We start from the raw sequence: 23,984 nt of genomic DNA, 5'->3' as shown, positions 1-23,984 counted from the left end.
TGCACTAAAAGGGAATAAAACAGGGCAGATAGTAGTCATGAGGAGAATATTGAGATTATTGATGTTTGTACTGAGGATAATATGGTAAATGAGTCGTATAATGAATTGATTACAGAAAAGGTGTGGGAAGGTGAGAAGTTGAGCTCTAAGGAAAAAGAGGAGCTAAAGAAATTTCTTGGGAATATTGTGAAATTTTTGATGAAAAATCGGGGAGAGTAAGAAATTATCTGTGTGAGCTGAAGTAGAAAACAAATGATTAATTCTTTATCAAGCCTTATGGTGTACCTATATGCAAAAGGAAAGCGATTGTAAAGTACAGAAGATGCAAAAGTGGAAAATAGTATAGTAGTAGTCAGTACAATAACCCATTGATGGAAGTCTCAAAAAAGGATGGGGGAGTGAGACTAGTTTTAGATTCCAGACATTTAAATAAATGTTTGGAGAGAGAAACATATCAGCCTGAAAGTATAGATGAATTATTAAATTAAATTTAAAGATATAGAATAAAAGATTAATTAGTAGTAGACTTCTGGATAACAGCAGGTTGCATTCGGTCAGTCAATGTACACAGTGTGGAAGATGTTCTCAATATTGTGTAGTACCATTTGGTTTAGATTCTGTGCAGAATCTATTTGTGCAATAGACTTTGTTTTAGGAAGTGAACTTTTGGCAAAATTGACTATTTATATGGATGATGTTTTGATAACTGGGAAACCATGGAACATCTTGAAACCTTAAGAGAAGTAAGAGAAGTTAAGGAAAGGGGGGAGACATTAAAACTAGAAAAGTGTAAATTTGCTGTGAGATAACCCAATTTTCTGGGCCACAGTATAACTGAGGGAGGTTTGTCTGACAGTGATAAAATCCTAGCCATAGCAAAATTTTTGAAATGAAGAGTGAAGGAAGAATTAAGATTGTTTCTTGGGTTAGCTAGTTTTTATAGAAAATATCTAAAAACACCCACCTTACATGCACCATTTTTGAACAACCTTTAAAGGAAAAATGGAATATGGGAGGAGAGTGAGAAATGCCATGTAGAGATAAAGGAACAAATTTGTATAAGTGAAATACTACACAGACCTGGTGTTTCATTACCATTTTGTTCCATGACATGTCTTAATTTTGGATTAGCAGTTTGCCTATTCCAAGAGAAGGTAGGTAATGGTAAAAAGATCAACCAACTGCCTTTGCAATTGAAACACTTCATAAACATGAAAAGAATTGTGTAGTTACTGAGAAAGAACTTTTGGCCATTGAATGGGGATTTATGAAATTCAGAATTATTTAGTTTGACGCAAAATCATTGTTTTATCTGATCACAAAGCTGTATGTTACATAAAGGACTGTGAATTCTACAACAGTAGAATCACAAGATGGGCAGTTTATCTGCAACAGTTTGACAGTACAATAAAATATATGAAATGGAAAGAGAATGTCATTTCAGATGCTTCCTCTAGATTACCTGTGAAAGGGAGTGAAGATGAGTGGCATTGCAGATGGAAAAAGAGGTTTTAAAATTATATCGTGCATATAAGGGAATTTTGTTTTGAAAGCAGTCCTGATAGTGACAGCTGGAAAGTTTGCTGGCCAGAGCAACATATTGAAACTATTACAAAATACCGTATTTACTCGAATTTAAGCCGCACTCGAATCTAAGCTGCACCTGAAAAATGAGACTCGAAATCGAGGAAAAAAAATTTTCCCGAATCTAAGCCGCACCTGAAATCTGAGACTCGAATTTCAAGGGGAGAGAAAAGTTTTAGGCCGCACTTCCAAATCGAAACAAAGTTGGTCCATTGTAATATGAGACACAATTTAGGTTGAATGAATGACGATACAGCTGTAGTAGTTTGGTTCGAGTCGTAAGCTTAGCAGTTAAGCTTTACCAGGTAGCCGTTGTTATGCGTGAGGCGCTCCGTCCATATTTATACGGGTACCCTTCCTTTTTCACGTGCTTCGTCTGGTTTGAATTGATTGCTTATTTTTCTTTGATCTGACAAGTGCAGTTCTCTTTGTTATAGGTGTTTCCGTCACTCAAAGCTGAAAATGCATTACTGTAGTGTGTCATGCATTGTTTGTCGCATTCTGAAAATGAGGGTTTACGGCCTGTCGCCACTCGCGGCATGGCTTGCTTTGTGCACGCTACCGCCGCTTACAATTTAAAAAAACAAAGAGAGGAATCGTCTCATTAGCGAAACAATGGCAAGAGATTGCTATTCGTTGCTACTTACACTGCTGCTTTCTTTGATAATGATCAAGAAGAACCAAATAATAGATTGCGTATGATAGGTGATGTTCTGAACGAGAATTTAGCGAACATTTTTTCCGTTTGAAAATCTTTGCAGACGCCTCTTTAGTACATTACATTATGCCCAGAAATTAGTCATCTTAGATTTAAAAATCTAGTCAATTGCCGTGCTTCATTTCTGACTGTATCACTATTAGGCATAAGAATAATACGAATATAAACATGACATGGTATGTATATTCTTCCGCGTCTGCTGTTGTCTCACTCTAGTTTCGTAGTTTATTAGGCGGACAGGATTTAAATGAGATAGCAGCAAACACGAAAGAATACATGGCAAAATGTTTATATTCGTATTATTCTTATGGTGAAGAGAATACTGTATGTGATTCACAATTCATAAAAGTTCCTATTAGCAACGATTTCTTCTCAAAGTTAGGAAAAAATTCAGAAAGCAGAGTTGGCCATATTGACAAATATCCCAAACAGTCTTGCCAGTCGGATTTTCGTAGTACATTGAAATGCTGCTACGTTCGAAGAGGAACAATACGGAATTTGTATTTACTTCATTGGATAATGTATGAAAATGCAGTGGTCGAAACTCGGGGCGGAGAAAAAAAAGCTCGTTTTCCACCTTTTTTTATTTATTTACTGACACAGAGGTTTTGGTGCCAGTATTTGTCTTTGTGCCTGCGTAGCGTTACATATATTCGACGACAGAAGTTAGTTGTGGCGGCACCTACCAACATTTTTCAAAACTTCCGCTTACTTTGCACTAGATTCTAAGCCGCAGGCGGTTTTTTGGATTACAAAAACCGGAAAAAAAGTGCGGCTTAGATTCGAGTAAATACGGTACACACATGAAAGTTCGGACATGGTCGGCCATAAAAAGTGTTCAAAAAATTCAGGAAAATGTGTATTTATGAAACATTGCTAGGTTAGTGTTGAGCTACTCGTGGTAGCTGCCAATGAGTAAGTCACCAATCACACATGTAAAGGCAGCATACAGAGTGTTACTTCAAAAAGGTGTAGGTGGTGGTGGTGGTGGTGGTGGTGGTGGTGGTGGTTTGGTGAAGATGAAGATGAAGATGAAGATGAAGATGATGATGGATCTGACAACGATGAGGTTTGGTTTGTGGGGCGCTCAACTGCGCAGTCATCAGCGCCGGTACAAATTTCAAACCTTTGCTCAGTCCAATCTTGCCACGCGCATGGATGATGATGAAATAACACAAACCCCACTTCAAAGTATCTACCCACATTCACAAAAATTTCATTTCTTTTACTTAATCAATTCCATGTCCTATTACTATGTGTCATTTCAATGGGATGAGCATGCGGGCTGTTTTATTTGCATTCAGCAACAGTTTATTTCTCTCGTTTGTTGCAGTGATGTGCTATTGAGCAACAGATTTGTATGATCAGCAAATAGTACAGGAGAAATTTTAGGAAGGTTCAGGGGAAGATCATCAATAAAAAGCAGTAAGAGAAGGGGACATGGAACAGAGCCTTGTGGCACACCCCAAGTAATCATTACTTTGTTATAACAAGTCATTTCTTTGCTAATGCTAGATATTTCAACTACTTGCATCCTATTTGTTAAGTATGACTCAAACCATTGATTACATACACCTCAGATGCCATGTGTGTCTAATTTCTGAAGCATATCAAATACTCTGGATGATTAGATCACAGAGCAAAAAGGCATCAACAGATCTATGCTTGTGGGAAATTCTAACACTTGACTACACATGACTTTTTCAATTACCTTCGATACTGCTGATAGGAAGGATATTGGCTGATAATTATTCACATTAGTGGGTTGCACTTTTTGAAAACTGGGATGACATTGAGATTTTTCAGAGTTGTGGAAAGCAGCCATTGCATAATGAACTGTTTATTACATCGCAAAGAGGTCCAGCAGTTTCTGTGTTAATATTTTTTATTAAATGGTCAATCAGTACAACAAAAGCATGAGTTTTTTTGTTTCTCGTATTGTTTTTATGATCTCTGCAATGGATGTTGATGTTAATCAGAGTGACCTGTCTGATTTTTTAGTACTATTTCAAAAGTTTTCTACGGTTTCAACATTCCTGAAGAAAGGTTGCTTATGTTACTTGTGAAAGGTGCAACAAAAGAAACACTTATTTCTTTAGGTTGTAATATTTTTCCCATTCTCATTTAGAAAATCAGGCATTGGTTGTTTAGGCTTCGTTCCTGTTATGCCACTGACAGCTTTCCACACAGCTTAACTCATGTTGCTTGCATTTTTAATGTACTAGTTGACTGACAGCTTTTTTGCCTTGGATATCACTTCCTGAAGAACTTCATTGTATTTTTGAAATAATTATGAAAATTAGTGTCTCTGTTGCTTTTACTTTGTCTGGAAAATTCTTAGTCTTTTTATAAGTATCTTCTTCCTAGTAAACATTTTTTCCATGACTGCTGTTTCAACAAATCTTCATATAATTATCAGGATCATTAATGCACCTCCCGTGAATTATTTTAGGTTAGGTGGATGTGGAATTTACTGTATATGGTAGGCCTACATCAAAGAGGTGGTCTTGGTGGTCAGAAAGACCATTTGACAAGTTCTCAAGTGTTACTACTGGGATAGAGTAACAGTTTACAAAGATTGTCAGTGAAAGAAGAGGAAGTGGGAGTTATTCTAGTAGGTTCTTTTACAATATTTTCCACTGAGAATGTTGCTAGCACATTTCTGAATTTGCTGGCTTCCTTTGAAGCTACTGTTAAATTTACATTGAAATCAGAGCACAGAATAATATTTTTTTCTTTTCAAAATGTAATAATTCCATATTTTGTAGAAAGTGAGCCATGTTTCCATCTGATGATCTGTAGCTGCAAATGATGACTGACTACTGTTGTTTCAGTTAAAGTAAATAATGTTCAAAGTGTTTTTCTACGTTTAGATGATTTTATTGACTTGACTGGACTGAATGTCATCTCTTAAAAGTATTGGCAAGTACCACCTCTTTTAGTGGTGCTGAAGTAGCTAGCACTTGTGACATAATTCAGAAAATTAAAAAAATGAGTGCTCGTCAGCTTTTATCCAGTGTTCAGCAAGGTCGTATAATTTCCATAGTGGGAAGGTCGGACATGAAATAAATTTCAAATTCTAGAAATTTATTCCATATAGATTGGAAGTTGTGATAAAAAATATGGAAGGTTTTTTTAGTTTCATAAGGCTTGTCAAACCTACTCATAAAAAAATTTCCGCAGTCTGAAGGCCAACTTAATGGGTTCTGTATGACCCGATATTGCTGCATTCTGTAGTACTTCAACATAATCTGTAATAACATCGCATATATCTAATTTGCCAAGACAGTTTAGGTGCAGTCCATGATGTTAGTGAAATATCCTGCTGAAATAAGTGTTCATGAAGTTAACATTTTTCAAATACTTACATATTTTTGCAAATCTCTAATTATCAGACACTCTTTCAAAATTTACACGTGATCAGTTTGGAAGGCCGTAATAGTGTGGCACATCAATGAACATCACAGTAGTATATGTTAATTTGCTGAGACAGAACTTCAAAACATGAGATAAAGATGCATTGTTAGTTTCATTTTTGTGTATTTCGTTAGATCCACCAGCAAGTATCACAAAATCAAGATTGGTAAGACATTACACACCGGAAGAATCAACCAGATTTTGTAAGTGATCTAGACATGCATCAGGTTTGACAAATCCTATAGCTTTCACATTTACTTTATTTAAGTCTACTTGTAATTCCTCAGATATGACTATCCGCCAGTATAATTATTTTTCTATGTTCAGAGTCTCAGTTGTATAAGGCTTGCCTAGCCACATGTGACTTATTTCCGTAGCTGCTCTTGGGACTGAGGTGAATCCCTTGAAATTTTCTTTTCCTCCTCCCAGTGGAAAGTTTGGGCTGCTGGAAGATACTGAGACCCAATCCAATTAGAGGGCTCATGTAGGCAGTCATCAAAAAAACAAAAATATTTCACAATTGTAGTTTTTATAACAATAGAATTTACGCTGTTAGTCGAAATGTATTTTTGACAGTTAAAAGGAAATATGGGAGCTTTGAAAAAGTCTTGCCTTTTTACATTTAAATGGGTTTAGAGGGGATTGCAGTTGCAGGTACATTAAAATATGTTACCATGTTGTGAAATGGGATAATGTTCGAAACCTCAAGTTACCAACAAGTGATAAACTTGCAGAAGACAAAAACCCTAGAGGAATATGCCATGGAGACTGAGCTCCAGACCACCTTAAACTACAGTAATGGTATTATGATGTGCAGGGACCTGGTGAACATTGCCAAAGGCGACTTGAAAGTTGAGTGGGGTCAAGAACGTATCATGAAAAGGGTGGAAGGTGAGCCGATTAAATAAGACTTGTTCATGCTCAATTTTAATGACACTAAACTCCCAGAGTATATTAAAGCCTGTTTCCTTCGCTTAACCATGTGGCAGTACATCCCCAACCCAATGCACTGTTCTAAATGCCAGCGCTATGGGTACAACACTTTCAGATGTGAGAGAAGTCATTTGTGGCAAATACGGTAAGGTTGCATGCAAAGGAGTCAACGTTCATCTTCTCCAAAGTGTGTGAATTGCTCTAGGGCTCACTCTGTCTAGAGTGGGGACTGCTGTGTTGTCCTTGAAGAATGGAAGATAAATGAGATCAAAGCAACAAAGTGGCTCCCATAAGTGAAGCCAAAAAGGACAAGGCTGTGCAGTCACACATGTTCACTGCCTCCTTTGCTTCGGTTCTGAAAAAGCCAGTCCAGAAAACTGACGCTGCTACACAGACAGAGGTTGCGAGTGTCAGCACTAGTACCTGCGTTTGTCAATGCACTTTTGCTGCTGCAGTTCTTTAAGTCTCTTTCTCCCCCAGAACTTCAGGAAAGGTCATGGTTTCTAACATTGCAGAACTCCTTATCCCTTTGAAGATTCAGTCCGGTCCACCGTCAAGTGTTGCGACTATCACTTCCACGATTGTGGCTCCGAAGCATCCCCAGACCAAACAAAACTGAAGCTAAAGCTGAAGAATCACCAACAAGCTGAGACAGGAAGTAAAGAGACAGACAATGTTGACATTGTAGTCTCAGACTCCTCTCTCGAATGTTCAGAGGCGATTGACCTCGATGACAGACTAGGGTGTGCACAAACACACCCGTTGCGGGATCCCCTCTGTTGCAGAAACTCAGAATGAAAGTGCTACCACCATAATAGATGCCCATCCTGTAGTGGAACATTAATAGATTTTGGACCCATGTGGATGAACTGTAGCTCATAGCACAGGCACACCACTTGTACTTGTATTCACAAGAACCACATTTTAAAGATACTGACACCCCTATGCAACTGTGCTGTATCCTACATCACAAGGATGATCTGACTGCGGAAAGAGTTGAGGGAAGGATAGCTGTGTTTATCAATAACGCCCACCATTCCTCTGCTTCCCCCCCTTGGCTACTGACCTGCGAGCAGTTGCAGTTGAAATGCATGTGTGTTGGAGGATCACTGTTTGCTCTCTGTGTTTATCTCCCCAAGATACGGTAGGCTCAGAGACTATCACAGACGTTATAGAACAACTCTCCTGATGATTTCTCTTACTGGGATACTTCAGTGACTGTCGTGTCTTGTGGGGTTCGACCTCTACTCCCTTTCAGGGTCAGATTTTGGAAAGCCTCAAGATGTCTGGTGAGCTGTGCATCCTCGACACAGGTACTCTCACTTCTGTGCTGATACTGGGTCATTCTCAGCCATTGGCCTCTCTGTCTGCTCTCCAGCCATCGTGGACTGTTCAGTGGGAAGTTATTGACAACCTTCATTCCAGTGTCACCTACTGGATGGAGTGTTACCTTAACAGAAGCCACCAAAATGGTCAGCAGGGCTAAATGGACGCTGTTCAGCCAGCTGGTGATGTCTGAAGACCACAGCTGATCCAGGAATGGGTGGACCACATTTGCACGATAGATCCGTCATGCTGCTGACTTACCCATCCCAAAGTTTTCAGGTCATCTTAGGAGGCGACCTTTACCTTGGTGAACTAATAAGTGCCATTCAGTGATCTGGGACAGGTGTACTGCTCTTAGAGGGTTTAAATGCTGCCCAGAAGCAGGCAACCTCATAGCTTTTAGAGTTGTGAGAACCAATGCTCAATGTGTAATTAAGGAGAGCGAGAAAAGGTTGTGGACTCAACTCTTCCACTTTCTCTACAAAGTATGGAAAGCTATTCAGAGGATTTCCAGTAAACACGCTTGTTTACCAATAACAGCAGTGCTGAAATGGGAGTTTCTTCAAACAATACCCTGAGACATCGCTCAGACGTTGGCAGTGTTTTGCAAAAACTACTGCCAGTGCCAGATAGTATCTGGCATTTCGCCACTATCGTGCAACTGTAGAAAGGGGCAAGTGGACTTGCAGATCCAACAATTCTTAAAACTGCCCTTTCTCCATGTGGAAGCTGGAATCGGCCCTTTCTCATACTTGTGATAATGCACCCAGTCACATCCAAATCCAGTACTGCAAGCTTCGACATCTTCCAGTAGCATCAAAGAGAATCATTATCTAATGGTTTTAATTTAATATGGCAGACAGATCAGTTCCTTCGCTCGTGGAGAGAGGCAATTTTGATACCTCTCATCAAACCAGGATAGGAGGGCACACATCCCAGTAGTCAATGGAGGATCACCTTAATGAGCTGTGTAGGAAAGACCGTGGAGTGAATGCATAACTATCATCTTGTCTGGTTCTTAGATACAAGGCAACTCTTTAGCCAGTTTCAGTGTGTATTTGGGAGATTTCGGTCCACTGTCAACCTGATCCTGCTAGAGGTAGCTGTTCAACAGGGTATCCTACATAAACACCAATGTATTGGCATATTCTTCTATATCTATAAGGCGTATGATACTACTTGAAAACACAGTATTCTTGTGCAACTGCAACAATTGGCCTTTCATGGACACCACCCCATCTTCATATGGTCTTTTCTGTCTGGTTTTTTAGGTCCTGAGTTGGTGACATGCTGACAGATCGATTTAAGCTGGGAAATGGTGTTTCTCAGGCAATGTTTTAAGTGTTACCCTCTTTGCCATAGCCATAAACAGGATCATTTCCCATACAATGCTACTTACTTGTAAACAATTTTGATGTTCTCTGTTCCTCCTCCAGTGTTGCAACAGCGACTTTTCAGTCGCAGCTCACAGTGTTGAGATCAGGGGAGTGGGCTGTACAGACAGGTTTTCAGTTTTCTGCAGATTGTGTGCTGTGTGTGTGTGTGTGTGTGTGTGTGTGTGTGTGTGTGTGTGTGCACGCGTGCGTGTTAATGTGTTAATGATTCTCACTGTATTTTTAATTACTACATTTAAAAAAAAGATTATTGGCTCGGTCCACCATGAGGGATTAGGTTGGCCACGGGGTCTTACAGAACCAGCCCATACCCAGTCTCTGTGCTGAGGCTGGTGAACTGCCACTCACCGTCAGACGGCATCTCCTCGTGATGTGCCAAGAGTGTAAGTTTTGCACAACTCTGTCTTCATGTGCGTATCGTACTGTTACTCATCCACTTCAGGAGCACGTTTTCTCCAATCGTCCACGAGCAACAAGCCCATTTGGGACCCGTGTACAGTATGTGGTGGAGTCATTTTGTATGGAGCACGTACAACCGCAGACTGCTTGCCATCGTGGTTACTTCAGAGGCCCAGAGTAATATTGGATTTAGTGCAGTGCACTACAGGATAGATTGCACTCCTGCATACTTTTTTAATATGTTATTACCTAACTTTTAACTGAGCATTACAACTCTACAGCTGTCTTCATGGATGGGTCAAAACAGGCAGACTCCATTGGTTGTTCTGTTTTCTCTGATCGTGTTTTCAAGGTCAGACTGCCTGGAGACTGTACTGTCTTTGATGTGGAATTATATGTGATCTTAGGAGCACTGGAGCAGATGTGATGTGCTTAAAGTGTTAAATTCCTTGTCTTCAGATTCTCTGAGTGCACTTCACTCTCTACAACCCTTGTGCCCATCAGATAAAATAGTTCATAATATCCAGGACACCCTCCTCCAACTAAAATGGCTGGGGAAAGAGGTGTCTTTCTGCTCCCTCAGTTTGTGCAGTGTGCCATCCTCCTGCATGTTATCTTCTTGCTGTTGAGGTACAGAGTGATGTATCAATGGGAAAACGAGTGACTGCAAGTGACGTCAGCTGCGTCTAGTAAAGCCCACTTCGTGACCGTGGCATAATTCCTTCCAACCATGGAGACAGGAAGAGATCCTCCTTACTTGTCTTTGCATAGGCCCCAGTCCTATGACACATGGCTTCTTGCTCCAGTGTGTTTGGCCATTGTGCTTGTGGAGTACAGATCACTGTGGGCCACATTGTACTAGACTGTGTTTTGTTTTTGGACCAGAGGGTAATTGCAAATTTGTCGGCAGGTCTTTCCTCTATTTTAAGTGACATTGAATCAAAGGTGGTTATAGTTTTAAGGTTTTGTGATCTGTCCAACTTGGTTCTGCAAATTTTAGGGAGATGTTCTTAATGTATTAACAGGGTGACAGGCCCACCCACTTTTTTGTAAATAGTCAGCCAGTCACATTTCCCTGTGCCTTTCTTTTAGCTCTTCTGTGGTTTTACTTCTGTTTTAATCCTATGTGTAGCACCTTCTGACCTTCTCTATTGCATTAAGGCCTGTAAGGTGCGGGGTCAATGCAAGTGAGGTGAGAGTGAGTGAATGTGTGTCACTTTATAGGTTCCTTCCTCATTGTGTAATAAACATTTTAGTAATTTTTTTCCCCAGTCATTTCTTTTAATGTGTGTGAGGGTGCCAATAACCTCAGCATTGAGTGCTTGTCAGCTGCAAAAACACCCTAGAGTAATATACCCCTGCAATGCCGCTGTGCTGCAATGGCACCTCGTGCAAAGATATACTGTTGTGTTTGGCCATTGTGCATAATTGCTGCCTACACTGTAATGCCTAGACCATAGTGGTGGTGATCCCAGGAACATTCTGTAGTGTATGATGTGTTCTCTCTCCAGGCTAACTGGTGGCCAGAATCACAGGATATTCGTGTGGGATGCTCTTGGTGGATGTGTTTCTCAATGAACCACTCTCCCTGAGCCATGCACAACTACAAACTGCCTTGAGAGAATGTAACCCCAACCAACATGCTCCCTGAGCCAACAAACTCTGTTGATGCTTGCATGGTTGAAGTGGGATGCGTTTAACAGGCTTCAGAGCATACAGACAGATCAGTCTGATTTAATTGCTGCGAAATGATTCTGGCAGAGGCATGTGTACTGATAGTGGTTGCAGGGTCTGAATTTATCTGGCTAGGAGTGAGATGTCTGTTCCTTTTTGCTACGTATCAATACTCTTGCACTGTTGTGGTCAGCCTGCAACCACCTTCAGTGACCTTTTTTAATCATGAAATGACACTTTCGGACACATCCATTACTGTGACAGCAGTAGTGACACTCTGATTGGCTTTGAGCCGTCCAACTTCTTATCCACAATTGTAAGCACTCAAATGATGTCTTGCAGACATGTTGCCATACCACACGGAATGTCACACTCATCGGTTGCACAAACGTCATCAAGCCCTCTGCTGTATGAACTGTCGAATGCAGTGTGTTCATGCACAGACTTTATTGCAGTTACCACATCCCACCATCTACATTTTCTTTCAGTATCACTTGTCGGTTGTTCTGTAGCAAGTGTTGGTTATTCCGTAGCATCTTCATCTACATTATTACTCTGCAATTCACAATTAAGTGTCTCATGGAGGGTTCATTGAAGCACCTTTAAGCTATTTCTCGCAAACAGTGCACAGAAAAAATTAACACTTCAATCTTTCCCTGTGAGTTCTGATTTGTCTTTATTATTATGATGATCATTTCTCCCTATATAGGTGGGTACCAACTAAATATTTCAAACTATGAGGAGAAGGTTGGCAACTGAAATTTACTAACAATCACTGGTTTTCAGTTGCTGGCTTCACTGTGGGTAGCAAAAGAATAGTTGATGATTTTAGTTTTGAAGTTTATGTGCACTTTCTTTATGTTTGCTGCCATCATGTCTTTATTCAGTTAAAACTTTATCTACTAAATGAATTATGTAATTTATTTTTTATTTTTTTACTTAGTCACACCAGGTCTGTTGTGGTCTAATTCTTTGTGTGAAACACAATTCACATTTGTCCTTATACACTAAAAAAGTTATGTTTGCCTATCAGCTGACGTTGCTGTTTCAAAATTTGAATGCATGAGTGAGCTGTTGTATTACTGTTATACACTCTGTAAATGGAAAATACCATTTTGTATTCACCTATGTTAAGATTGCACAAGAAGTGTGATTGCTAATGTAAACTGTAACTGAGGGTTGCAATCCATATTACCTTGGAATCCTGGTATTTTTGGTTTCTGCTTATTGTAAAATTACTCTTTTTTTTTTTTTTTTTTTTTTTACTATATACAACTTATTTTACGTAAATCGTTGATCTAAAATATGTTGTTCTTAAACATTTGATTCAGAGATGCATATAGACGAATTTAAGGTGTATATAGATTGAGTAATCTGCCATTCAGTTCACTGACAGCACTTGGAAAGTATAATTTCTTATGACTGGTTATTTTATATGTGATAGATCAAACTGTACTGTTGTTAAAATAGCATAACATAAATTCTGACTGTTACTCAAAACTTTCACCTGTAGGTGTACACACTGTGTGTGCTCTGTAGGGTGGACAAGACTGTCAGTATTTTTACTCATATCTACTATTTATTCGATCGGTGGGAATTGGTACATTCACACCCTATGTGAATAATATATTATCATCATATAATATTATATTTTTAAGTCTTGTGTAGTAATTGTCAATGTATATGAACATTGAACAACTACACAAATAATTTAGAATATGTGCTGGTTAACATAGCAACTTGACTGTAACATTCATTTGAGGTACCTGACCTGCAGATTTGTTTTAAAGGTTTTCAGCTTTTACATTTGTGTCGCTACTAATTCATAGTTTCATTGCAGTGATACTCTTGTTCAATTAGTGCACTTATTTGATGAAGGAAAAAAAAACTGTTATGAAAAGTAAGGCATGATGGCATATAAGAGAATTGTTGGCATTGATTATTGTGATAGCACACAATTTGACACTGGAAATTATTAGAAAGAAAAGATGAGGATGAAAAGATAATTGTAACAGAGAGGCATATTTTTATTTTGTGGTAGAACTAACTACTGCATATGAATTCGTGAGCTTTTACTAAGCTGTAGTAACATAATGTAAGAAGTAATAAAAAAGGACAAATTAATTCTGTATGTTAAATCTAATCACTATATATTATTGGAAAGCTTTGTGTACATGTTCAATAGAAACTAAGTAACAGTCTGCAAGGAAATGCACAACATTACTGAAACAGGAGACGAGGAATGTTACCTTTAGTGTACATAATTGTAGTTTGTTCTGAAGTTTCTTTTTGTATTTTATTTTTATATAATTTTATAGTGTGTTTTCGACCTTAAGTTTATACCTTCGTTGTCAATCATGTATAAAATATGTTGCCCTGTGCTGCAAGTGTGTTATTAGAAAAAGTGATCCATTTAAGTGATCTTTCCCAGGACTAAATAACATACATTACATTAGTGGAGAGTTACCTGTTACAATGAAAGAAGAGAAACTATGTGAATGAGTAGCTCAATTATGAAAGGTTTAAGCCTTGGTTGTTTAAAATACAATATAACCTAGATTATCTGACCTTTGAATAACATACTCCTTGGGTTATCCAATCATGTACAACTATCGGTCTGCACTCTGCACCGAACAGCATGTCAGCATTATTGATAGATCTCATTCCTGTCGGAGCAGGTGTCCATCCAAGTCAGGTTAGTTACACGTGTTTTTGACCAACTACTCTACTCCCAGACCGTTTGCTTTACTGTACTCTTTCATCTGCTGTTTTATCTGTGCACTCAACAAGTTTTTCTGTACTTGTTTTAATTTTAAAGTTGCTGTTTGGTTTTATGCAGTTTATTAATTTGTGATTAAGAAATGTAAGGAATTCTGAAAGGCTAAAAATGGCTACGAATCAAAAAAGGAAATGTGCTGTGCATGCAGTCAAACAGAAACTGTGTTGTGCAAAGATGTAGCAAAGGTAAGTCTGTTAGTAAATAAGCCTGTGAACTGGGTGTTAGAGGACAACCACTAAAGGCTGGGAAAATAACCGAAAATACCTTGAAGCTTCTTCATGAACTTCAGGTGGCAAAAATGCTGTAAAAACTAGAAGTGTTGAAGGAAAAAAAAGTGAGCTCTTGGATGTATTGTGTAGGTTTGATTTTTGTCGGGAGGATATAAGGGCACATAAAAGAAAAAAACTTTTCATTTGCACAAAAAACTGTGGTATGAAGAATACGAATTTCAAGCAAATGATGGTGGAAAAATTGTCATGTCATTGGACAACTTGCCATTTGAGAATGAAAAACTATGCAGGTAGGCAGTTTGCTGAAAATTTTGAAAAAATAGTCTCTGAACATAAACTGGTAGCTGATTAGCCCCGTCTCAATTTTATGTAACTAAACTGTAAAATGCTATCACAAAATACCCTTGCTCCAAAGCATCAGCCTCGGGCACGAAAATAGGAAAGGGCAGGCTGACCATTGCAACATTCCACAACACAAGTGGTGACCAAAAATTGCTACTGTTAGTAACTGGTAAATCCAAGAAACCAAGAGCCTTCATAAACATAAAGTATAAGTACTTCTGATTATTACAAAGCTCAAAAAAGTGCTTGGATATATGGTAATTTGTCTGAAGAATGGTTTTCGGTGGATTTGTTCTGGCTATTAACAAATAATTGAAATAAAAAAACCTACTACTCCATGCAGTTGTACTGCTAGACAACACCCAAAGCCACACCCCTGAGACTAAATTTCAACAAGGTGACAGAAAAGCTGTATTTGCCCCTCTCCCACATGCCGACAATAATCCAACCAATGGACCAGGGTGCTGGTGAGTGGTTGAAACGACATTACAGGAGGAAGTAAACCAGCTTTTGTTAGAGGTTTTTCATTGCTTCAGAACAGCTGCAACCCTCTTCTGTTTTCTCTATGTAATTCATGCAATTTATGCAGTTGCTTAAGATTGGGAAGAACTTAAGATAACCACTCTACAAAAATCGTGAAAGACGGTTTGTCCTTGCTTAAACCAACAGCAAGAACTTCGACAGACTAATGAGTCAGACACTGGAGATTTTGTCACTAATTCGCAAACTCTTCCGAATACATGGCCTGGTGATATAGAGGAATGGCCAGCAGAAGGTGACATCGCAACTGTTACTGGTGAAGAACCTGTCAAGATGGTCAGATCATTGATCTTGTTTTGGAACAATATAGTGTTGAGCAAGAGGAGTCAGATGATGAAGAAAAGGAAGAAGACAAAGAGATCAGCCACTCTGCAGCAAAGGATGTGTTAGAGACTGCCCTCTAAAGATCTGGAACAACAGCCAACCGCTACATTTATTGATATAATGTGAGCAAAGAAGTGGCATAACACAGCTGCAAAGTCTAGGTTTAAGAAACTGAAACAAGAAACATTTTACTTTTTTAAAAAGATTTCCAGTGTCCAAATTTTTCTGTTTTCCTTTCTTTTTATTAGAAATGTAATTTTTTCCTTAGTTTTGATTTATTACTTCAACCACCCTCTGTTCCCAAGAGTAACAGTTAATTGAGGTTGTACTGGAATCCACAACCCCACCTTTTTTCTGTGGTACTAAGTTGTTTATTGGTAACTAACTGTGTAATGCTTTGTACATAATATCTTCTGTATACATTTTTATTCACAAATTTTGTTGTTTACCTTAAAATGTGTTCTCAATGCCAGCTCTTACGTGGATTGCCTGGAAGAGTCTTGCACGACCGGTGCTATACAATGCCCTTGAGGGGGTACTGAAATGTAACAGACCAGTTTCGAAAGCATAATGAACAGAGAGGTACCACAACTCTCTGTTCATTGAGGGCTAGTAATTGCAAATATTCTGGTTAACAAGATACTTACAATGTGAGAACCAGTAATCTCTGTCCTGTGAATGATGTAATATGTAATTGACTATGAAATACCAACATATTAAACCTATGAAACTTGGTCAATATCTGAAATTGTCATTGTTTTACTTAACATATAATGAAATTGTGTTATGCCATAGGTCTCACTTTCGTTTTGTGGGCCAGAATACTTAAAGAAATGTTTCGAATAACACAAGAACTGCTATTATCCATCTTTGTAAATAATGTATGTAATTTACTAAATAATTAACATTTTGCAAAATAATGAAACCCAGTGTGTACAATCAAATTGTCAAGATACTTCATGTTAAATACAGAATGACTGTTAAATTGGTCAAAAGCTCTAATCGAATGTCTATTGAAAACATGGTAGGAACACTATGCTTAATTTCATTACAGTAAAACCCCTTTTTAACTAATCTCTGGGATCCAAACGTTTTTTACTTAAGTAGGGATTTTCCTTAAATGGGTGGTTTTGCCAGAGTACACAAAACCAGTGAGCAAGAATCATACATAAAGCATGTTTAGGTGGTGTAAGTGCTATTTAATTATAAAATTAGCAACATCCTGTGATACAAATTTAAAGCAGCAAATATATAATTATCACTCTCTTCGCAAAATTCTTTTTTAAAAATCAATTTCTTTTTTATTTTGCCCTTCCAGCATATTTTACTGAAAGAAGTTGTTGCTCCAGTTGGTTGGTATTAGAACTGAGTCATCTACATTAAAAGAAGAAAAGAAATTCCTGTTAGTATAAACTTTTTGCACAGCAGCAGCAAAACTTGATGCAAAGCCTGCCTGCCTTTTCACCTTTTTCATAATCGTTGCTGCCAGCTTCTACCTGTATTCTTTCATAAGCATTTCACTTGCATCAGTCTCACATGTGGAAGTCAGGACGCCGTCATAAAAGCAATGAGTGTTCTGGACTGTTGAATTATCAGAAATATCAGTTTTGCTACTCCATTCTTCTTGTGGAAGAACTTTGTCTTAAACAGCAACTGGTGTACCACAGCTAGCCATAGTGAAACAGTTCAACAAAGTCTGTCGTTTTACAGAATTCCAGGCAGCAATGCCGAGTCTCATCACTTCCTTCTTCTCAAAGAATGAAATTAACTTCTATAGAACTGATACTTTGTATTTGGAGTTAAGCGTGTATTGTGCCCAGGTCCAGAGGCTGCAGCGTACTTGTGCAGTTTGAAGGAAGGAACAAAAATTTGCAGACTTCTGAAACTGTTTCCTTAGTATGTACAGTGTGCAGGTCAATAAGTACAGTTTTCCTTCCTACTGTACCATCTTGGCATCTAAACACCCAAAAAAGTCATCAGAAATCTTTTAACATCTCTAGGGACTGCTGTTGTACCCTAAAGTACAAAGTAGTGTTTTTATGTTGTGGAAACACCTGGGATATAATGGTGTTGGCTACTTCACACATCCGTCTCTATTTACACACAATAGCATCACCCCTCCTGTACTTTTTACCTCCATGCCATTTTTCTCCCATAATGGAATATGATTTTTCAGGAAATAAATTACAAGACACCAATTTCAACAGCATTCAAAATGTATCTGGGCTCATACCATATCTCAATCGTGGCAATGTAATGTTCTTCCAATAGTTCACATTTTCTGTGACCAGAGCCTCACATTCTCCACTTACACTTTGAAACGACTATTTATGATATGTTTTAAAAATGATGCAACCAACCATTCAATACACTGAAATTTTCAGTGCCGATCTGCAGAAAGATTTCGTGAGCCTTCTCTTACAGTATGTTTTTACTTTTAGGAATTCTTCCACTTATCAGTCCTTGAAAACTAATTTAGAATATTTTCCACATCACACACACATAAGGATGTTCTTTCGTGCACCAGTAGGAATTGTTAGCTTGAGCATAGAAGAATGCTTCCTTATCTTTGAATATGCTGCACATGTAGGTGTTGCTAAATAGTATTTCTTCACCATGTTGGAAAGATTCGTGTTAAGATTGTCATCAGCTTTTGCCGAGCTTCAAGTTTTCTACGTTTGCAGGCTGTAAAACTCCACAAAAATAAAAGTGACAACTTTGACCCTTCAGAAAGCAAACTAAACTTTTCGTGCTTCATACTTCTAAGATGAGTGACTGTGATGTAAGATCTTGTGACCTAAGCTACATGGGAATTGATTTCCAATTGTTTAAACGCATCTGCCATTTTCACTGTAAGTGAAGTAGACTTACTGACTACGTTCTAGGCGCATGTTGAATTGATTACCATTTACTGCACCACACGACAAATTATGACCTGTAAAGTGGAAACAAATCAGAAACTCGCTAGAACATGTTAGGAATTACATAAAACTGAATTTCAGTTTGCAAAATGTTTAACGTTTATGAGAAGTTTCCTTTTAAGGAATAAAGTGAGATTTGTTAAAAGCAGAGAGAAATAATAATGTTCTTATGGGAGTTTGTTAGGACCAACGGAAATATTTAGGGTGTCCTTAAAAGTGGGTTCAATAATTCGTGTTTTACTGTATTGCGTAATTGATAAAATTGTTAGGATTGTTGTTTGGTCATCATATTTGATGTAAATTCAAGTGATGTCATTGTTTTCTGGCTCATTGGTCAGTATGAAATGAGTAAGAGAGATTATAAAGTTTCTGCACGTATGTCAAATTAACTTGATATTAATTGCAATATCTAAAAATTGTAATATCAACAATGAAGTAACTGTTTGTAAGTGTGTATAAGGATGCAAATTAGAGTTCATGGTTGATCATTGATCCGACATTTGTGATGGACCATCTGTGTTGCTCTGAGTAACAAAATGTCATAACTTGTATGAAGTCGTATCTTTTACTTAATTCAACTGGCTCGGTGAATGGGTATACATCCACATCCTGCTCTTGTGAAGAATTGCAGGACAGTGAATAAGTAGTAGTTATGTGCCTGCACTATTTCCAGTTTGGAATATCAGCAGTATGTGGAGAAAGATAATTACCGCTCACCATAAAGATGATGCGAGCTGCAGACAGGCACAACAGAAAGACACACACAAGCTTTTGGCTGAAGTCTTCTCCAGAAAAGGAAGCACCACTCCCTCCCTCCCCGCTCCCCTCCCCAATGTTCACACACGCTGTGGGGTTGAGACTGGGGGGGGGGGGGGGGGTTGGTGATGGGGAGTGAAACAGGAAAAGAGAGGGGAGGGGAAAACAGGTGGATGTGTTGGCAGTGGGTGGCACACACAGGTTGAGAGACAAGACTGGGGAGGTGGTGTTCGGACAGAAAGGGGTAGACACTGATGGGTGGAAGATGGGGCAACAGTAGGTTACTGTAGGTTGAGACGAATAGTTTCGGGAGTGGAGAACGTGTTGAGAGTATCTCCCATCTGCACAGTTCAGGAAAGCTGGTGGCGGAGGGGAGGATCCAGATAGCTTGGGTAGTGAAGAAACTGTTGAAATCTATAAGTCTATCTTATTCACTTCTTAAATAATCAGACAGATCTTACCAAACAGGTGATACATAACACTGCTCTGTGTACTTAATTATATAAGTTATTTTCCATGATTTCAATATTTTTATCACATCACATGTTTTTACCTCCACAATTACGTAATAAATTTAATTTCAAAGTAGCACGATATTGTTTTAAATATTGTCAAAAGTTTATCTTTCGAAGCTTTCTCACAGCTCAAGAGTAAGAAGACATGGCACAAAACAACTAATTACTTTATGCAGATCATAAAATCAGTGATTCATCCTGTAACATAGTTCAAATCATAAACAAAAGGCATAATAAAAACAAAAGCATACTGTGTAATAGCAATCCTACCATCATGTAGTCAAATATTGAATGTTCAGTTCGCACTAAAAATTCATTTGTAAAGTATAGCTTAACACGTGAAAAAAATGTGCATTAACAAAACAGTGTTTTGCATTGTCTGTGAGAAACAAAATATTTTAAAACACCACTGGAGCTTTTCTGAACCATGACTGCCAGGATGCTTCTTCTGTTCTTTAATGAATGCACTGTGGTACTGTAATGATGTTGTGCACTACTACTGATGTATTTATATTTGTTGTTAAGCGGATGCTACGTGACTGTTGACTACAAATTTCTACTGCTTTACCTTCACAGATTGGTATTTTATTCTCTCTCAGCGATTTTCAACTATAAATTACAGTGATTTGTAAAATCAAGAAGTGTGTGTGTGTGTGTGTGTGTGTGTGTGTGTGTGTGTGTGTGTGTGAGAGAGAGAGAGAGAGAGAGAGAGAGAGAAAATGTTAAAGTATTAGCCTTGTTAGATATGTTTACTGAATTTCTGATTAATCCCTGAAATTTGCGTGTCCAAGTTCTGTCAAAACATTGTTGTAAATATATGTCAAAACAGGGGTTGTAAATATCATAGTGTTTGTAGCGCGCGCGCGCCCACACACACACACACACACACACACACACACACACACACACACACACACACACACTTGTAAGCTGACAATGAAACCTGTTTTGATAAATTGTCCACCAATTAAGCTGTAACCAACTGTAAAATTGTAATCATTTTTCAGAAATATGTTTCTAAAAATTTCAGACAGTTTTCTCCACATTGGTGTTTCGTAAGTGATAGACGTACAATTTTGAGAAAGTGGTGTTGAAAGTTTATTTAGCCTAGACAGTTCAGGTAATATTTAGTTATCTATGTCAGGAACATCTTTCATTTCATCACCACTGCATTGTACTTTAGTTACTAAATGGGACTGTAATTCAATTTCATCACTATTTTCAACATGTACACTCTTGTTTAAAGTTCGCATATTGGTCAGTTGTCTTGAATACTAATCTTAGTTTTGCTGGATTCTACAGTTAAGGCTATTGGTGCTACAATTACAGTTTGTCACAGTTTTGCAAATTTCCTGAAGTGTGCACCATTCATCACTTTCATTTGGTATGTAAATTGGTGCATAGTATTAGGACATCATCATCAATCCATAACTGCTTTGAAAAAGGGTCATTCCTTTGAGTACTGGCATGTGGAAATCCAGATAAACGTGTTTGGGAGATTAAACCTGTTTGAGATTGCGCAGTAGCACATGCTTGAGATTTAGCTACCAATAAGCTTTCAGCTGTTATCCCCTCTGCTCAAACATTAAGAATAATGAGCTGTTTCTGTGTTAAACTACTTCTATTGGGAATTAGCCACCTTTGATTCATGATACTGTCTTCCTGGTTTGGATTCCCTAAATCACTTCAGATGGTAGTGTGTGTGGCTCATTCAGTTAAGTCAATTGATTCCTTTACCAGTCCTAACAAAACTACTTCAATTTTATGTTATTGCTGAACCCTAGCAAAAAAGAGGAAAAAAGTTAGTTAAACAGGTATTTCTTATCCAGTGGTAGTACAGTGTTTCCTGTGAATGCTATTTTCAGTAAATTGGCATTCAGTTTGTAATTCTCTAAAGTTGGGTCTTCAGAAATGCCTTCCCTCTTCTTTCTGTTGTGAACAGTCTTTCAATTAATCAGTTGAACAAAACATCAGTGTGCTTTTTTGTCTGCAAAAATTGTAAATGTACAACTTGTTTTTACTGTCCATTGTTTTTTGGCAGGGAATGGTGTGACTGCAACCTATTATAAACTACATCAGTGGTTAGATTGACCTATTGAAAAGTCACAAGAGTGTGTGTACTCGTGTGTATTCAGGTGTACCTTTTATGTACTGCTCTGCCAACAAATATGGGTAGGCATAGCAATAAATTTGATATTTTCTTTACTACTTGCAGACAACAACAAAAGTTCAGATGAGCAATTCCCAACTACAAATGAAGACCTGGAGGGTTTTTGGGATATGGTAAAACTTCAGGTGTGGATCATGTTGACCGCCTTTTTGAAGACATTGAGAGGCTTCGTGCTGCCAACTGGATTGAGGTATGTTGTATCAAGAACTTGGCCCTTTTAAGTATTGGGTATATAGTAATGCTGTAATAGTCCCAGAATAATGGGATTTGTAATTAAAAACAATAATAATTTATCATCATTTGTGGAAGTTGGGGAGTAGGTTATAAAAAGTGCGGTCTCTCTCTCTCTCTCTCTCTCTCCTCTCTCTCTCTCCTCTCTCTCTCTCTCTCTCTCTCTCTCTCTCTCTCTCTCGGGGGGGGGGGGGGGGGGGGGGGGGGTTAGGCACATAAAATCCAATACAGTCCTTAATTTATGTTTGTACTGCAGTTAATTGAATGGGTGTATGACCAGGGTGGGCACCAATAAGAGTTTATTAGTCACAAGTTTTATGATCACATTAAATTTTGTACACAGTGAATTTTTCAAATATTTTATTGGTTTGCGTTTGTAATTGCTAACTTTGTGTTTGTAATTGCTGCTAAGTGCCTGTGATATATTCAAACCTTAAATGATTTTTAGTTGAAAATTAGATGAGTGGCAAAACATTTTCATTATATTCCTTAAAGTTACTTAAATTTCTTCCTTTCTTTCTGTTCTTCTTTCCTGCCTTCCTTTGTTCCTTCCCCATACATTGCATTCATAATCACCACAGTATAGTAATAATTTCAGTGGCACCTAAAACTCTACTCCTATCTGTTCTATTTTAAACTCTGTATATCACATAGTACAAAAATTTATCTTGTAGGAACAACCAACAGTGGTGAAGGGTGCAACTCAGCGTCGTCGTGGCACCACAGCGCAAGTCCAACTCGACGACAACTGCACGATCTGCTGATTCGAGTGGAACTGTAGAAGCAATCCGTAAGGCACGAGATGATGCCCGTCGCAGGATGATGGAAGATCGTCGCCGTGCTGCTGCTGCTGCTGCTGCTGCTCGTGCCTGCCAGCAACAGGATGATGCACCAGTACAAATCTTCCAATAAAATTTCTCAGCTCTCATACAGTATCTGTTTAACCAGAACCTGTCTTCAGACTGTTGAGTTAATGTGTTAAATATGGAAAAGATGTGTGTGAGGAGAGTGCTGTTTTATTTTGTGTATAAAAGTGGATTTATTTGGTAGGGGGAGGGGGGGGGGGGGGGGCTAAATGTCTCAGCAACACAGGCTGACAGTATTATTTGTGTTGTAATATGGCTTGCTGTTAATTTCAGTAGTGTAGTGAAGTTTTCACTGGAGTTGTGTGGCTGTTAATTTCGGTTTTAGGAATGTGTTAGCTGGTGATTTATGATCCACTTTCTCTTTTCGGCAGCTGTTGTAATGTTAAAGAGTAATGCGGTGGTGTCACACAGTATTTTTAATTTTTTTTATTTTATTTTGAGACTGCGTGTAAGCAAAGCCTTGCAAAAGGAATGCAAAACTATTACCCAGCTGAAGTCACATATTGTTAAATTATAAACATTGTCCTTTTACATGACTGTATCATTAATGCTTTGAGTGTTGGCATTGTATTTTTTAATTATTATTTCTGTTGTTATTAATACATTTATCTTGCATGAGTTGTTGTTGGTTCAAGTTTGCTCTGTGCTGTGAGACTGTTATTAGCATTCTGTCTGCCAGACTGCTGAATAAGTGACACACTATTTCCAGGCCAAAATCTGCTGTTAAAATTCTTAAAAACATTAATCTGATTAGAAATACGGTACATGTTCGAACGTTTTGTTACTCTCGTCATATATATAGCTCTACAACTGTGTATTTAAGACTCCCAATAGTTTCAGTTCTGATATGGGTCACAGGGATAAA

The 23,984-nt window shown here is 38.2% G+C and overlaps 1 protein-coding gene across 1 annotated transcript in view; it reads left to right on the top strand.

Moving 5' to 3' along the window:
• LOC126469919 (uncharacterized) overlaps positions 1 to 23,284 on the top strand; it is a 93,907-nt gene extending 70,623 nt beyond the window's left edge. The window contains exons 7-8 of the mRNA XM_050097311.1: positions 22,068 to 22,212; positions 22,928 to 23,284. Of these exons, the coding sequence (XP_049953268.1) occupies positions 22,068 to 22,212; positions 22,928 to 22,946 (164 nt within the window). The 3' untranslated portion in view covers positions 22,947 to 23,284. The remainder of the gene's footprint in view (positions 1 to 22,067; positions 22,213 to 22,927) is intronic.
• Positions 23,285 to 23,984: the final 700 nt, after the last annotated feature.

This window comes from Schistocerca serialis, chromosome 3 (genome assembly GCF_023864345.2).
Source record: "Schistocerca serialis cubense isolate TAMUIC-IGC-003099 chromosome 3, iqSchSeri2.2, whole genome shotgun sequence".
In the NCBI taxonomy this organism is placed as follows: domain Eukaryota; kingdom Metazoa; phylum Arthropoda; class Insecta; order Orthoptera; family Acrididae; genus Schistocerca; species Schistocerca serialis.
Note: the sequence above shows the minus strand (reverse complement) of the source record. Positions and strands in the feature narration are given on the sequence as shown.